The 18,533-nt window shown below is 43.4% G+C and overlaps 1 protein-coding gene across 1 annotated transcript in view; it reads right to left on the bottom strand.

Annotated features, from left to right (window-relative positions):
- The window catches only part of CROCC2 (ciliary rootlet coiled-coil, rootletin family member 2), a 120,244-nt gene that overhangs the window by 67,307 nt on the left and 34,404 nt on the right, over positions 1-18,533 (bottom strand). The window contains 6 exon segments of the mRNA XM_044290645.1: positions 1,500-1,712; positions 2,011-2,117; positions 3,505-3,670; positions 5,298-5,404; positions 11,148-11,231; positions 14,466-14,624. Coding sequence (XP_044146580.1) covers positions 1,500-1,712; positions 2,011-2,117; positions 3,505-3,670; positions 5,298-5,404; positions 11,148-11,231; positions 14,466-14,624 — 836 coding nt within the window.

Here is an 18,533-nt window from a genome sequence, read left to right as displayed (position 1 = left end):
ACCCATTCAAGTGAATGGGTCTGCGATCCCCATGCGCCTTCCCCACGGAAGGTGCCCGTGCACTGCGGACCGCAATTTGCGGTTCACAGCCCAGGCACGGGACACCAACGGGTGGCATCCTGTTTGGGTGGCTTCCTGTTCTCATTTATGGACACAACATCTGTGGTTAAGTGAATGAGTTATTAGCGCCATCATTTTGAGTGTGATGAACATCAGGAGGTCTGGGTATTAGCGCCATAATATGGACACAAGAAAGCCCCTGTATTACACCAGTCAGAAAAGCGATGCAATACAGGTTTTTTTTATTACTGTAAAGGAAAAATTATTGTTTATGGTGACAGAGAACGAAAATGTATTTTTTGACTCTAAACACAGAAATGGTGCAGATCTTATACCTTATGTCTGTGTAGGCTCCAATCCTGGTTTTGGGTCACAATCAGTGATGGAAATCACTGACCAAAACACTGAGGTGTGAATGAGGTATTACTGTAGCATGTAATGGGTATTGATAGAGAAGTGGTTTGAACATTTTGCTCTAAAGATCAGGTATGGACAGGATAGGGACAATGTAAAATGTAAACTTTATTGATATCAGTGTTTGTCGCCAATGGTAAATATCTGGGTCATGGTGTCAATAAACAGCCTAAATAGGTACAGAGGGCTGATTGGATGAGCAAGCACTCATCTACTCCTTTTCTGTAAAAATATGCTCTCTGATTGACGGGGGGATTGATAACATACACAAGAGTCCATATTACCCTCACCTTGGGAATATGTAGAGTTAGACAGGGAAGAAAGAGGATTGGTGTTTCTCCTCTCATCCTGCCTGCATGCTACCAGAGGCCCCTCTCTCCTCCTCTAGGCTGGCTGAGATCACACCAAGCTGAAGGGGGGCCGCACTGCTTTATCCAATAATATCTCAGTTGATTGTAGCAGGTAGAGAAGTGAGCCATGTGGTCTTGTTTTAAAGCTGACAATCAAAGCTTTTAAACAAGTCCAGGATCACGGTGCATCTGATCTATATCAAGAGATACAGCCTTTAGAAATCAGGTCAGGAGTGAGAGCTCCAGGTATATGCAGTGCTCACTGGGATGCATTTCTCAGGGCTATAGCTTGCGATTAATTGGGGCTAGAGCTGAGATCCCAGTCTTGTTTTAATTATCAGCTTTACAAACTGATACTGGCTAATACTCTAGCTGCTAGACAGCTTGAGATCCACAAATGTGATGAGATATGTCTTCGGCTACTGACATGCAAAGATATATGAGATATAACCTTTGCAGAGAAATGGTTAAACCACCACATTTGCAAAATAAAAAAGTGATGGTCATTTAGCACCAAACCAATGGTCATTAAGAGATAAAAAATGATATGTGCTGCTTACTGTACTTGGTGTTGGCAGTTTGGCTGTGTTTTTTCATTACGTTGGTCACAACATGATGGAGTACTGAGTCACTGAATGTCTGGCATTGCTACAACCCAATAGTGGGTGCTCCTACCTGGAGTTCAGTTCCACTTTCTCAGCATCCCACTGGCTCTGCAGTTGAATCATTTGTCTCACTTTGTCTCGGAGCTGCTGTTCCAGGCGGGCTGTATGAAGAGATGCCCCAACAGCATTTTGGGAAAGGCGAAGGTTTGAATCCAAATTCAGACAGGCTGTGTGCATGCGCCGTGAGCTGCGGGAAATGTCTGTCTTCATTTCAGCCAGACCCCTGAAATTTGCAAAGAATTCTATGATAAATAAAGTAGATGGCTACTGTAACATTGTAAACTATATTGTGTTATAATCCAACTTCAGAACCATTCTGTCACACTACGATCCACTACACAGAGTATTCTTTTCAGTCTAAAATAACGGATATGGCTAAAACGGGTGGAAAATGTGCATAACAGATGCTTAAAATACAGGATCCGTTTTTTTGTTGTTGTCTGTTCTTCTGATGGATCAAAAGAATGGAAAACAAAATGGCGATGTCAACCCGGCCTATGACTCTATCACGCATCCTTTACCTTTCAGCCATAGAACGCAAGTCCAGAAACTGATTGCGCAGTGATGCTGTCTGCCTCCACAAGGTCAGGATACTGCTCTGCTCACTACTCAGGTATGAGGTATACGTCTGCAAACATCAAAGGAAAAGGTAATGCTAATAATATAAGAAGCGCAAAAGCATAAAAACAAATCCATTTATGTAATATATAGTAGAAGGCATCCCATTTAAAGTGATTTATGGCAAATTTTTATGATTGCATTTTACTCATTTTGGGCTAAAAATAATTTTTTCTATTGGTCTTTATTATAGTACAGTACAGTGGTTAACTTTCAGTCTATTTGCAGACTGTCAATTTTTGAGTCCCGTCAGCTGACAACTTGTGTAGAGGTCTTATCTCTGATCCCCTGACCACATAAACACTCATTATAACTAAATTGCTATCAGCTGATAAGAATATAGCTTAAAGGAGTGTTTATGAAGTCAGGAGAACAGAGATACGACCTATACATGAGCCGTCAGCTGACAGGACTCAGTAAATAAAAAGTGGCAGTCTGCAAACAGACTGAACTTTAAAGGGGTATTCCCATCACATAAAATGAAGGCATATCACTAGGATATGCCCCCATTGTCTGATAGGTGTGGGTTCCACCGCTGGGACCCGCACCTACAACGAAAATGGGGCGGGGAGAGATGTGGCTGGAGGACCCCGGATTTCCCGGGATCCATCCACCAGCAAGCGTTCGCTCCCATAGAAGTGAATGGGAGTGCAGCGCTCGGCTATTTTCGGCAGCCCCATAGAAATTAATGGAGGGCAGCTGCCCATGCGCAGTGCGCCCTCCGTTGATTTCCCCGCTCCATTCTCCCGCACCTATGAGACAAAGGGGGCATATCCTAGCGATATGCTCCCGTTGTCTGAAATGGCAAAACCCCTTTAACCCCTGTATCACAAAAACTGCTACAAAATTTAATGAAGACCAATCGCAAAAATGATTTTCAGCCAGAAATGAGAAGCATACAGTAAAAAAAAAAAAAAAAAAAAAAAATGCCCCCGAAGGTGTCCATAGCCTTTTAAATTGGGAAATAAAGGGACTACAAAGCATATCCTTTTAAAGGGAATCTAGCACCAGGAAATTCACTGATAAACCAAACACAATGTCTTGTAGGACTAACTCTGCTGAATGTAATGATACCCCGCACTTTGTGATTCGCTGCTTCATTCTGGAGAAAAAATTATTGTAATCCATATGCAAATGAGCAGTTAAGTGCACTGTGGGCGGGCCGAAGTCATTGTATGCACCCTTGCCCCCTCCCAATCCTTCTTGACTGAGAGGGCCAGGGTCCTGCATAGTCATCTCACCTGGTCCTTCATGTGGTAGAAAGTGGTGAAATATTCCTCTGAAGGCCGTCGTTTAAAGAAAAAATACTCACAGTTTTAAAATAGTAAAAAAAATAAAAAATGATGTGGTTTCTTGAAATAGTACAATTTGCTAATGGTGAAAAAATGGAAAATCACCTCTCTCTCTTTCCTCCACTCAGACTCTCGCTGCTCCAGCTCATCCTGAGATCTGTGCAGGTCGGCGGTCAGTTTCCTCATCTCCTCGGTTAGTTTGTCATTTGTTAACTTTAGCTGCTCCATCTGCTCCCGCAGAGTCATATTAACCTGTGCCAGGCTGCTGCTTCTACAGAAATGTAGGCATGGATCATTACATTAGACACATGTAAGAACACAGGCTTAGAATCCAAGTCATATGAACTACCTACTACATTTGGATAAGGGTATTCTCATCTTGTCAACTGATGGCATATTGCTTGATATGCTCGGATGATCAGATCCTGAGAATGAAGTGGCTACAGTGATCATTTAGTCCTGTGTCCTCCTCCTCCTCCAAGTTTTCCCTGCACAGCAGAACCCCTGGCCACCCACTGCGCAGAGAACTGCAGAAAGGCCCCATTGAAGTGAAGCATGGTGGCCCCTTCATTTTCATGACTGGTAGAGGTCCCAGAGGTTGGATCCCCACTGATCACAATGTGATGGCATATCTGATCAACATGCCATCGCTTTACATGATGGGAATAGCTCTTTAATTGGAAATAACATGTAAGGGGGCAGATTTGTTTTTGCATCTGAAAATCTTTTGCATACATCTGAATGTTTCTGTATCAAGTGCATGGATATCTGCAATAGAACAGTAGAAGAAATTTGGGCAACACATTTTGCATGGGAAAGCATGAAGCCCAAGCCTGAATGAGACATCAAACACACTGACTGGGAGAATGACTGCCTCTCAGGCCTACCATCCACAGTCACCACCATCAGGAAGCTGGCCTTCTACTGGCACCTAAATGGCTACCAGGACAGCCAAGGATGCCAAAAGACTGCTCCCCATGACAAGAATCAAAGGTGATCTAACCCACCTGCAGAAAAAGCCCCCAAATATCCCTACAGTTCTGGCAACCAACAACTTGTTTTTTTCACTCTTACACCCCCTATTGTTTGTACCCCCAAACATCCCAAAGTCATTGGCAATGCAACATGCAACCTCTTACTACCTCCTGACCATTGGCTCCCTAGTCTTGTTAGGCCTGTTCTAATCTTATTGGTGCGACTACAATGTTCTTATTCCTCATCCTTTGTTCTTCACTACTCAACTAGTTATGAAGCAACTGTCGGTTTCAATCTTGTCCATTAGGCCTGGAAGATCCAGTACATCAGATCTACTTGCACGATTGAACTTTGGTTCTCTGAAATGTTCAATAGCTAACCCTTTATGGTTTAAAGCGGTTCTCCGGGAATGATTTAAAATGGTCACCAGAAACTTGTCCTTTAATGTGAGCAGGACTGGTTGCCATCACTTGCAGAGCTGTGGGGCAGGGGGGCTCACTACACACTAAGCTCTGGCACTTGCATATACTACATATTGCTGAGTGTTCCTGTCAGCCTGCTCAGCCATGATGGTAGGCAGGATCGAATCGTTATCGTTATTGTAGAGCTGTGTAGTGGGTAGTGAAGCTCCGCTCCCTCACCCTCTAGGCGGCGCTGCAAGTGAAGGAATCCAGTCCTGCTCACATTCTAGGACAGGTTGCATGTGGCCATTTTAGCTCATTCCTGGAGAACCCCTTTAATTACTGGACTGAAGTTTTGCATTGTATATGTGCCAAACTGTAACTAAGATAATATAGGGGAACATCTGGAGTATTGACTTGTGCTTATATATGTGCCTTTAAGTTTTTATTTTAATCTAGTTTAAGACCAGAAGTAAATTGTAAATTACAAGATTTGTAGAAAAATGCTTCTCCTGATCATACCTCTCCTGCTCTTCCTCCAACCTTGTGAGGGCGCTCTTCACCTCTGTGCTGTGATCATGATCCATTCTGTGGCGGGTAGATTCAGCTGAATCCAGTTGTGCCTGTAACTAAAAGGAAATAACATACTGTAGGTCCTCATGCACATGACCGCATCTGTTTTGCGGTCCACAAACGCATAATACGGATACCTTTTGTATGCAATCCGCAGTTTTCTCACTCCCATTAATAAAAATGGCTATTCTTGACCAAATGGACAAGAATAGGACGCGTTCTATAATTTGGGAGATGGACATAAGGATAGCACATGGACAACATCCACAGGCTGTCGTGTTTTTTTGTTTTGTTTTTGAGGACTCATAGAATTGAATAGGTCGTGTGCGATCCGTAAAAAATGCAGATAGGAGACGGATCCAAAATAGGGTCGTGTGCATGAGGTCTTATATGGTAATACTCCTGAGCCTGACATTTCTACCATGAACGTATGATTGATCAAGAATGCCTTCAAATGTATGATATAAATAAAACTTATATTGGGACTACCATGCTGGACCAAATTTAGTTCTGCCATGTAACTTCTTCTATAGCAGTACTTGGTTGCTATTTATGGCTGCAAAAATGACGCAAGAAGTTTAATTACATACAGAAATAAAAAAAACTTTGCACAGTTGCAAGATAAAGTAAAGCCTGTATTAGACAGGCCGATTGAGCAAGCAATTGTCGGGTGGGAAGAGTTACCTCCCGGCAATCGCTTGCTAGCAAGTGGTGCGGTGATCTCCTCCGCTGCATGGGGAGGAGTGATCGTTATGCCATTACTCGTCCCCATACAGTCTTGTCGTTTGCCGGCGGCAGATCACTATTAGACGACACAATCTGCCACTGGCAAGCGCTGATTTTTAAGCATGCTTAAAAATACGAATTGCCCGATAAACGTTCGTTAGCAATTAACGGCCGAAAAATCGGCCAGTGTAATACAGCCCTATGTGAACAGTCTGGAATTACCAGCATTCTGTATCGATTACCAATAAAATGTAGTGTGTTATCTAAAGTAGGTCACAATTATAGATAAGCACAATCTAACGAAACTAATAACACACAAACACTTGTGTCATTCATATATTTTACTGAACACATGGAATAGACATTTAAATTGCAGGGAAGTGAACTTCTAAGTTAATGACCTCTCCAAGAGCTAATTGGCAAAAGGTTGTTTCAATTGAAGAGATAAAAACAGAGACTATTGGCAAAAGAGAACACATGGTCCATTTAATCTGCCCTTAAAGGATTTCCTTATTAACTAGATAGATATGTGTTTATCCCGCTTGATGTTCATTTTCCAAGCACATCTGCTGGAAGTTTCGGTAAAATAATATTTTCGGCCATTGCATCTGATGATAAGATGAGATTGGAAGTGTGGGTTTCATAGGTGCTTTGCCCATTAAATGAAGGCACGCAAATCCTGGTCACTGACATGCCTTGATGCAAACAACTCTCAAAAGACTCCAGAAGACATGTTATAGAAAAGCATGAAGCTGGAAAAGGCTAGAAAAGCATGGCTAAAGACCTGGGATCTGGACTCTGCTGCAGGGGAATCACTAGGCTCACACCTCTTGGAGTGGTCTCTGTTCAGTGGCTGCTCACCCATGGGGCTCATGAGACACCAGTGTAGAGCACCAAGGGATCAGGCAAAACCATAGTCAGGAATCAAAGCGAGATTAGGGTAAGTAGGATTTGTATAATCCAGTAAACATCCCATAGGTGAGGACGTGCAGCACAGGGTCAATACAAGGAACAGGGTTTGGCACAGCGGCAGGCAGACAATACAAAACACCTTCGTAGGGACTAGCACACTAGTAAATCTATTGCTCAGGCACGATCCCTTGCGGGAAAGCGCCTTAATCACCCAGGGGTGAACTGCCATAGGCTGGGGAAGATTAGGGTGCATGCTGTCTGGTCCTTTAAGAGATAAAAGGAGCGTGTGCATGCCCTAAGGCAGAGAGGCTGCAGTTGGAGAAAGAACAGAACGTCTATGGCACAAGCAGACCTGCTCCAGCAGCCATGCCTACCAGGGGAAGCAGGAGAATGCTGATAGGCCTGGACTACTGGAGAAGACTGGGCAACCTGAACTCTAGTCCCAGCAGTGGAGTGAGTAACCTGATGCCTGTGCCCACAGGAAGCAGGAGGGTGCCGGGGGGCACAGGCTGCCAGTATTACATGAGCTATTCTTGCTGTCAAAACAACAGACACCACAAGGAAACCTATGACTAGGCACATTGTGAGTCAATGGGGTTTATTAAGCACTGTGTTGTGGCTTCCGTTATGAAAAGCAATGGTGATTATGTAGGGGTAATTGGTGTGGATAACTTAGCTGTGTCAATGAGAGCAGTAATACTTGATTGCTTTGTCTAATATGGCATTTAAGGAAAAAATAATAAACTATTCAGTGTTACAAATGTGCAACGAACAATGGGGACATCTGGAAGGGGGTAAATACTTTCTTTCCCACAAAACTGTATGTACTACAGTAAAAACATATTGAGGATCTGGTGACAGATCCTCTTTAAACCTATAAATTAGCTGTGTCTGAAGGTGACGCGGAAATCCCTTTAAAGACCTGTTGTGTGCTAATGTCTACTTCCTGATACACACTGAAAATTCTTTGCCTGAAAACACTTTTTATTTTTATATTTTTTATTCTGCCAAAAAATACAAGTTGAACACACCTGTAGCCTAGCGGTGGGAGTCAGGCATTCAACCTGAATATACAATGCAGGAGAAGACAAAAGATGGAAAGCCTTAGCATGCTCACATGTGCCTTCAGTCACCACAGGTGCTCGGTGGAAAAGGCTGGAGAGGCTTTAAGCAAGACATTGATGTTTCTGCAGCTGGTGGAGCATGATCTCGGTGCCAAAGACATTTAAGTGTAATCGTAAACATAGTTTGGTAATTGACAGACTATAAAAACCTATTCAGACTTGCTCAGCACAATATTGCTAAATATTTCTCACATTCCTAGCATTTTGAGAACATAAGCTCAACGATCTCTGTATACCAGGCTCATCATACAATATTTATTTGCACCTCTCACTGGTGCCCTAAGCCTTCAGATGACTTACAGGAATTTGTTGCTTCACGGTCATGAAGAACTGGAAACGGCCATGATTACAAATTACCAAGAGCACAAGGCCGTAATATTTCGGCGTGTAGGAGCCGTAGAGTTAGTGCCGAGGATGGGATCAGATCCTATACTAGGAGACCAAACAAAGGCTCTCCATGCACAAGATCCAATCCCGTCCTTGGCACTAAACATGATTCATGACAAACCATCAGGTGGTCAGGTGCCTGAGCCCTTAACCAGACTGAAAGTGGCGGTATTATGGGATAAATAACATATTTACAATTGTTTTTATTAAACATTTTGTTCTGTTTGTCTTCTGCAGCCTGCATTTATTCTCACTTTCACTCTGCTCAGGTCCATTCAGTGTGAAATCTATGAGACAATATCTTTGAAGCCTTAGTCTGCAGTGTCTTCTCTCTGGTTTCCTGAAGGCTGGTTGTAAAGGTGTCAACTTAAATTTGTGTTTGCAAAAGATCATCATAGAGCTCATCTGAACAGGGCTAAGCACCCTGCAATGTATGGGAATACAAGCAAGCTACAGAAGACAGACTGGAGAAAATTTTTAATAAAATAATACAATTGCAAATATGATTTTTTTTCATTATAAAAAAGGGGTCCATAGCCTTATATAGCAGAGTTTCTTGCTGTTTTATACTCTATATTATCCTGAATTCCACACTGTGAATTCCAGCAATGGCGGGCCCAGTACTCTGCACCAAACCCTCCACAGGACGATAAATTGTATTTTTTTTTTACAGTAAAGGATGATGAATGGACGCAGTCTTAAGGAGGGTCAGATTTCACTTTGGTTAGGTTTCTATTGCTAGTCTTACATGCTTCTCTCATTGTATGTAGGTAACCATTTCTGGTCGGTCTACGTATGTGTCCTTGACTAAAACTAATGAAAATAGTTGGATTAATACAGTTTCCCTTTGTAATGATCTATAACAGAGTCTGTCAGACTCCCTATTAAATAATGTTTCAGACATACTGTTTGGTACTGAGCAGACTGAACATGTGTAATTGTCTAATTAAAGCAACGTTCATGCTAGCGTTTGCCTTTACAGCTTAAGACATGTATATATATATATATAAAAGGATAAAGCAACGTTCATGCTAGCGTTTGCCTTTACAGCTTAAGACATGTATATATATATATATAAAAGGATAAAGCAACGTTTATGCTAGCGTTTGTCTTTACAGCTTAAGACATATATATATATAAAAAGGATCTTTTCAGGAGTGTACACAGAAATCACAGTGCCCGACAGAAACATTTAGAATGCCCCCCCCCCCCAAAAAAAATAAAAAAAATAATGTCTGTTAATGGGGTGTACTTGACACTTCCTGCACACAGTTTTTGTGCTGGTTTTTGCCCCACACGTAGAGCATACTGTGTTCAGAAAAAAATGCCACTAACCCAAAAGTAAAGAAACATACTGTTTGTATTACATTTTATATTTCCCTATAAAAAGGCCCAAAAATATTATGTGTTAAACCAATGTTGCACATGTCGGAAAAAGTATGGTGTTCATTCCAAATGTTATATTTTCTAAAACTGCTATAAAACTGCCATAAATATACTGAGTAATCTCTCCCAGAAAGCTCCATATTCCATTGTAAATGAAAAAGCTCTGGATGCCTGCAGCCACCACTAGGGGGAGCTCAGTGCATATGAATTTAAACAGCTATCATAGAACTCAACAGGAGCTTTATACACCTACAGAATATGAAGTGAGCCCACACTATTTGCGACTGCAGGAAATTCACTTGACTATGTTGGGAAGCAGTGAAAGCAGCTCACTAGCGTATCGCCTTTCCCCCACAGTAGTCTCGTGGTCTACCTTAGTGTATGGTACAATAATGGGTTTTGTAGAGCGTGCCAGTCCTATGTTTTGTTGCTACCGTATTTTGCGCCCCATAAGACACACTCCCCCCCCCCCCCCCAAAGTGGGAGGAAAATGCTCCTGCGTCTTATGGGCGAATACTAATGAACGCTTTCATTATGGAAGTGCTTATTAGTATCAGAGGACCAGGAAGCGGCGAAGGCTCTGTACTCACTGCTTCCTGGTCCTCTGCTGTCGGCTGTGCTGTTGCTGCGCACAGCGTGAGGGCGCTCTGTGACCTCACCCTGTGCGTATTGGGTGACGGCAGAGCCGGCGGAGGAGGAGGCAGAAGAGCTCTGGAGCAGAGGAGCGGCGGCGTCGGGAGCAGGAGAGGTAAGTGGATTTTTTATTTTGTGATCTGAGGCTGGGGGCTGCTGCAATGAGGCTGGGGGCTGCTGCAATGAGGCTGGGGTCTGCCGCAATGAGGCTGGGGTCTGCCGCAATGAGGCTGGGGGCTGATTGATTTATGGCTATGGGCTGATATGAGGTATGGGGGTCTCATCTGAGGTCTCAGTGGGTGTCATTCACATTGGGGTCTGAGCTGAGGTCTGATCGTGGGTCTGATCTGAGGTCTTATTAACATTGGGGGGCTGATTGGGGCTGTGAGCTGAGGTCTGATTAACTTTAGGGGTCTGATTGTTGGTCTGATCTGAGAGCTAATGAAAAAAAAAAAAAATCTTATTGTCCTCCTCTATTGTCTTATGGGCCGATGCATCTTATAGGGCAAAAAATACAGTATTTTTCTAAACACATCTTAAAAAAAAAGATCATAATAAATCCATCAGCAAATCCCATTCTTTACTGTGACGTGATCCACACACTTTCCAGTGGAGACAGTGCTTCACTTACTGATAATTTCTGCTGCTCACTTTCTGAGGTTTTTTCCAGTAGTAGTTGCTCCAGTTCTCCACATCGACTCTTGTACTGTAAGACCTGGAGTGCAAGTACATAGATCGGACAGACAGTATTAAACAATTTGCAAATCTTACATGGGCAACTTTGCAGTTTTATTACTTACTGTAGTATCCTTTAAATGTAATTAACCCCTTGGCAACATGTGCCATATATATGCAGTGCTGCCACCAAGAAGTTGGTGCACACCGATGACCCCGGCTGCGGAGCTAAGCCCACGCTGTTGGGTACCTTTGTCAGATCTATATCATAGTACTGCGGGCAAGGTCAGGATCAAAGATTAATTGGATCCCAGATGTTTAACCCCTTTGAATGCCACAGTCACTCCATCACCCCCAATTGTCTCCCACAAAGTGAGTGTGGGGTGACAATGGGTGCTATGCCAATTCCAGACCTAACAATATCTTAGCTTGCTACAGTCCTGATCAAAAGTTTAAGACCACTTGAAAAATTGCAAAAAATCATATTTAGCATGGCTGGATCTTAACAAGGTTCCAAGTAGAACTTCAACATGCAACAAGAAGGAACGGGAGTGAGACAAAACATTTTTTGAGCATTCAATTTAATGAAAACAAAAAATAAACTGAAACAGGCTGTTTTTCAGCTGATCAAAAGTTTAGGACCACATCTCCCCAAAAAAACTAAACCCCCCCCCCAAAACAGAAATCCAACTTCCAAACATGAACTCAGTAATGAGTAGATCCGCCGTTATTGTTTATCACTTCCAAAATTCATTTCGGCATGCTTGATGCAAGCGTTTCCATGAGGTGAGTGGGAACATTTCTCCAAGTGGAGACGGCCGCACGAAGGCCATCTACTGTCTGGAACTGTTGTCCATTTTTGTAAACTTCCCTTGCCATCCATCCCCAAAGGTTCTCAATTGGATTTAGATCAGGGGAACACGCAGGATGGGGCCAAAAGAGTGATGTCATTCTCCTGGAAGAAATCCCTTGTCCTGCGGGCATTGTGTACTGTAGCGTTGTCCTGTTGAAAAACCCAGTCGTTACCACACAGACGAGGGCCCTCAGTCATGAGGAATGCTCTCTGCAACATCTGGACATAGCCAGCGGCCGTTTGACGCCCCTGCACTTCCTGAAGATCCATTGTTCCACTGAAGGAAAAAGCACCCCAGACCATTATGGCGCCCCCTCCACTGTGGCATCTCGGGTGGGATCCGCTTGTCATGCCAGTAACGTTGGAAACCATCAGGACCATCAAGGTCAAATTTTTTCACATCAGAGAATAAAACTTTCTTCCACCTTTGAATGTCCCATGTTTGATGCTCTCTTGCAAAGTCCAAACGAGCAGTTCTGTGGCGTTCAAGGAGACGAGGTCTTTGAAGACGTTTTTTGTTTTTGAAGCCCTTCAGTCTCAGATGCCATCTGATGGTTATGGGGCTGCAGTCAGCACCAGAAAGGGCCTTAATTTGGGTTGAGGATCGTCTAGTGTCTTGACGGACAGCCAGCCAATTGGATCCTCCGGCTCAGTGCTGGTGAAATCTTTTTGGGTCTTCCACTTGACTTTTTTGTTCCATAACCCTCAGGATCATTTAAGAAATTCCAAATTTCTGTCTTACTGCGTCCCACCTAAGCAGCGATGGCGCGCTGTGAGAGACCCTGCTTATGCAGTTCAACAACCCGACCACGTTCAAAAAGGGAGAGTTTTTTGGTCTTTGCCATCACAACGTGTGACTACCTGACAGAAAATGACCATGAATCCACATCTTTGCACAGATTTGGCCTTTTAAAGACATGTGGTCCTAAACTTTTGATCAGCTGAAAAACAGCCTGTTTCCGTTTAATCAGTATTTTCAATTAATTGAATGCTCAAAAAATGTTTTGTCTCACTCTCATTTCTTCTTGTTGCATGTTGAAGCTCTACTTGGAACCATGTTTTTTTGCCATTTTTCAAGTGGTCTTAAACTTTTGATCAGGACTGTATTTTAGCACACCTATTAGGCCTGATGCCTGTCAACGGTATGTTGACAGGCATAACACACTGCGATAAAAAAGTATTGAAATGTGTTACAGAAGTGATCAAGAATGTTCCTGATCATGACCCCTAGTGGGACTTACAAAATATGTACAAAATAATAAAATGTTTAAAAAAATTAAAAAGGAAAAAACATTTAAAATTACCTTTCCCCCCAAGTCAAAAATGATTAAAAAAGCACCCTACACATCATGTATACCTGTCACGGCCATGGTCATGGTCGTGACAATACCATGGTCGGCAAACTAAGGTAGTGCAGTGTTTGCCTGCCAGCACTGGAGCCATGGCTACTCTATTCTTCCTTGGTTTACCCTTAGCATATAATATAATTTACAGGGTTGTCTCACTTCAGCAAATTGCCTTTATAATGTACAGAAAGCTAATACAAGGCACCTACTAATGTATTGTGATTGTCCATATTGCTTCCTTTGTTGGCTACATTCATTTTTCCATTGCATTATACACGGTTTGTTTCCATGGTTACGACCATTCTGCAATCCAGCAGCAGTGGTCATGCTTGCACACTATAGAAAAAAATGCTGGACTATGCACACTCCAAGGTTCGCGGCCACTAGAGAAACCAGCACTGTTTCCTATAGTGTGCAGGCACGACCACTGCTACTGGATTACAGGGTGGTCATAACCATGGAAATGAGCTGTGATGGAAAAATGAATCCAGCCAGCAAAGAAGGCAATATGGACAATCACAATACATTAGTAAGTGCCTTGTATTAACTTTCTCTACATGATAAATGCCATTTGCTGAAGTGAGACAACCCCTTCAACCTACATGGTGAACGTCATAAAAATTAGAAAAAAAAGTCTATGGTGTACCGATATGCCTTAGACTTTTCCTGCCCTTCATCAGCGCAGGGCGCACTATGAACAGCGCAGGCAGCGCACTGAATGTAGGCAGGCTATTATAGCTAAATGATAAAGTACATGGAAGATATACTATATTGGACTGTAGTACTCAGGGTAAATTGCTGTGTTGGCACTTTGTGATAAATATATGGGTTTTGGGTTGCAGTTTGGGCACTTGGTCTCTAAAAGGTTCACCAGCACAGCTATAGTTAGTTGAAAAAGGACATCTGTCCATCCAGTTCAGCCTGTTAGCCTGCAAAGTTGATCCGGAGGAAGGAAAAAAAAAAACATGCCTACATAATATAATATATTCCTAGGGTAATATAGAGAGTACCATAGGGTAATATATTATGTACCCTATGGTACCGTTGAAACACACTTCAGCTCACATGCAATCACCTTATTCTGCAATCTCTGTACCAATTGGGCCTGGCGTTGCTGCCCCTCCTGGTAAGCAGATAATTTGCGCTTATACGCACTCTCCTCCTCCTGGAAGCGATATTTTAAATCTAGCATGGCGTCGCTTTCTCCGGATCTTTGGGTCTGGCACTGTTCCAGCTGTAACGAATAACAAAGTAATCATATATATACATTGGGTTTTGAAAATTAAAGGGACTCTGTCACCAGTTTCTAACCCCCCCTTTTAAAACTATTGTTCTCTCCATGGTGCCCTTGTCATTACAAAGCTGTTGTTATAAGATAAATCCGCCCTGTAGTTTTGATAAAAATCGCTTTTATCTAACCTGTCAATCTTCTGGATAAGGTGCCCAGGGCGTTTCTGATGGTCTGAATCTGCCGCTCTCCGCCGCCGCCGTTGGTGCCCAGCTCCTTCCATGATCCTTTCAGCGCCACCTCGATGTAATGAAATCCACCTCCGGCTCTCCTCAGTGCCCCCTCCTCCTTTTCAAAGATCCCGCGCGTGCGCACAGGCCTGTGCCTGATGCGCCCGTGCGGACTTTTAGATTCTGCCTCGTTGAGCGAAGTGCGCATGCGCGCGCACGCGAACATGCGCGAATGCGCGCGAATGCGCGAACGCTCAACGAGGCAGAATCTAAAAGTCCGCACGGGCGCATCAGGCACAGGCCTGTGCGCACGCGCGGGATCTTTGAAAAGGAGGAGGGGGCACTGAGGAGAGCCGGAGGCGGATTTCATTACATCGAGGTGGCGCTGAAAGGATCATGGGAGGAGCTGGGCACCAACGGCGGCGGCGGAGAGCGGCAGATTCAGACCTTCAGAAATGCCCTGGGCACCTTATCCAGAAGATTGACAGGTTAGATAAAAGCGATTTTTATCAAAACTACAGGGCGGATTTATCTTATAACAACAGCTTTGTAATGACAAGGGCACCATGGAGAGAACAATAGTTTTAAAAGGGGGGGTTAGAAACTGGTGACAGAGTCCCTTTAAATAAAGAAACATGATGCAGCCTAGGTTCTGAAATAAGCTATTATTAAAAGGGGATATCCCATGTTAAATGTAAAAGATTAAAATCAGACATCATACTGTACATGACAACCTCTTCTTAATGACGCTGGGACGTTCCCTATACCTCACATTGATCCAGAGCTCTCTCTCTATTCACTGCTCCAATTTCTCTGCTAGATTTGTGTCAAGCTGGGTGCTCAGATGGTGTGCCGTTCCTCAGGGGTGTGTCCTTTCTGCTGCAGCTCTTGTGCCTGTAAGGGCTCACACACATGACAGTTGTTTTTGTCCGCATCTGATCCGCATTTTTTGCGGATTGGATGCAGACCTATTCACTTCAATGAGGCCGCAAAAGACGCAGTCCGCATCTGTACATCCATTCCACAACACCCGAAGAAAAATAGAACATGTCCTATTCTTCTCCATTTTACAGACAAGGATAGGGCCATTCTATAGAGGGCAAGATGTTCCGTTCTGCAAAATGCACAACGCACACAGGCAGTACCTGTGTTTTACAGATCTGCAATTTGAGGACCAGAAAAACGGCGACGGCCATGTGCATGAGCCCTGTCACAGCTTCTAAAAGAAGCTATAGCTGGTGACAATTGATGGATGGAACTGAACATGTGTGCCATCTCAGTGAGGTACAGTAGACCGGAAATTTAGAAAAAGAACAAACAGCGAGTGGCGCTATACGTATACATTTTATTGAATAGCTCACTGGCTATACACATTTTTTAATTACAAGCAGGTATAAAAGTATTCAGATCCAGGTGCTGGTTTGAAAACTGTAGAATATATTTTGTGGGACAACCCCTTTAACACTTTCTGCATGTTCTATGATATATACGTTTTATTCTTTTTCTTTACTACAACATACACTCTGCACATTGATTAGCCCGATTAAGACTATTAAATAGAAAGTTAAAGGGGTTGTCCCATGAAAAATATTCTACAATTTTCAAACCAGCATCTGGATCTGAATACTTTTGTAATTGCATGTAATTAAAAATTGAACATAGCCACTGAGCTATTCAATAAAATATATTTGCATAGTGCCACCTGCTGTTTTTTTCTTATTTCTTTGTCCTGCTCACTGAGAAGGCCGCACATGCCCAGTTTCATCCTTCAGCTGCCTCCTGAGCTGTGATAGGGAGAGCATGGACACGCCCCCTTAGCTGCAGCAGAAATGACACTCCTCCTTAGTTCACACGGGCGTGACGGATTTGTTCAGGATGCGTCCCGGGTGTACTGCGGCAAATCCGCGCGAGTAGGTACCCAATGGCAGTCAGTTTTGACTGCGATTGCGTTCTGTTGTTCAGTTTTTATCGCACGGGTGCAATGCGTTTTGAACGCGCGTGATAAAAACCTGAATGTGGTACCCAGACCCGAACTTCTTCACTGAAGTTCAGGTTTGGGTTCGGTGTTGTGTAAATGTTATTATTTTCCCTTATAACATGGTTATAAGGGAAAATAATAGCATTCTTTTATACAGAATGCTTAGTAGGTGGTCAATTGAGGGTTAAAAAATAATGAACTCACCTTCTCCTCTTGATTGCGTAGCTGCCGGTCTCTTCTTACTTCTTTAATCATGAGCTGCCGGCTAAAGGACCTGTGGTGACGTCAGATCACATGGTCCATCACCACGGTGATGGACCATGTGAGTGGACCATGTGATGTGACGTCACCACAGGTCCTTTAGCCGGCAGCTCATGATTAAAGAGGACCTTTCACTCGTATACAAACTAAAAACTAACTCTATCTGTGGGCAGAGCAGCGCCCAGGGGTCCCCCTGCACTTACTAGTATGTCTGGGCGCCGCTCCGTTCGCCCGGTATAGGCTCCGGTGTCTCAGCTCCGTCTGTTGTATTGGACTGATTTTTTGTAGGAGGCGTGTCCCTTGCTGCAGTGCTGGCCAATCGCAGCACACAGCTCATAGACTGGCTATGAGCTGTGCGCTGCGATTGGCCAGTGCTGCAGCAAGGGACACGCCTCCTACAAAAAATCAGTCCAATACAACAGACGGAGCTGAGACACCGGAGCCTATACCGGGCGAACGGAGCGGCGCCCAGACATACTAGTAAGTGCAGGGGGACCCAGATAGAGTTAGTTTTTAGTTTGTATACGAGTGAAAGGTCCTCTTTAAAGAAGTAAGAAGAGACTGGCAGCTACGCGATCAAGAGGAGAAGGTGAGTTAATTATTTTTTATTTTTTAACCCTCAATTGACCACCTACTAAGCATTCTGTATTAAAGAATGCTATTATTTTCCCTTATAACCATGTTAGAAGGGAAAATAATACAGTGAATAGACTGTCATCTTAGCAACCATGCGTGAAAAACGCACCGCATCATTCACTTCTATGGGGCCTGCGTTGCGTGATAAACGCACAATATAGAGCATGCTGCGATTTTCACGCAACGCATAAGTGATGCGTGAAAATCACCGCTCATGTGCACAGCCCCATAGAAGTGAATGGGTCCGGATTCAGTGCGGGTGCAATGCGTTCACCTCACGCATTGCACCAGCGCGCAAATCTCGCCCGTGTGAACTCAGCCTTAAGCTGCCAGCTGGATATAAATCTAGCAGAACAATAAATGGGAGATCTCTGGATCCAGGTGAGGTACACGGGCTGGTTCTAGCTTTGTTATGTGCTATACTGTATGATGATTTTCAGTTTTTACATTAGTCATGGGACAACCCTTTAAGGCATTTCCTCTGTTAAATCCACGTCAATCACTGAAGATGAAGGAAGGACTGAGATAACTAAGGAATGGAAAAGAGACCGGAACAAAGATATGGGGTCTTGCAATGAGGCTGGCTGGTTTAGGAGGGGCAAGATGTAAAATACATGTGTATCAGGACAATTTCACTATTCTGAGACAATGCATGAAAAATGAAAGGTGAGAGTTATTTATATTTTTCTTAATTTATATGGCTCCAACATATTCCTCCACCCTGTACACAAACATAACATGGATCACGTCCCCACTGCGTTTCATGTAGATTCCAAATGAAAAGGTCACATAGCGGTCATAATGCCACAT

Source organism: Bufo gargarizans, chromosome 4 (genome assembly GCF_014858855.1).
Source record: "Bufo gargarizans isolate SCDJY-AF-19 chromosome 4, ASM1485885v1, whole genome shotgun sequence".
NCBI classification, from domain to species: Eukaryota; Metazoa; Chordata; class Amphibia; order Anura; family Bufonidae; genus Bufo; species Bufo gargarizans.
Note: the sequence above shows the minus strand (reverse complement) of the source record. Positions and strands in the feature narration are given on the sequence as shown.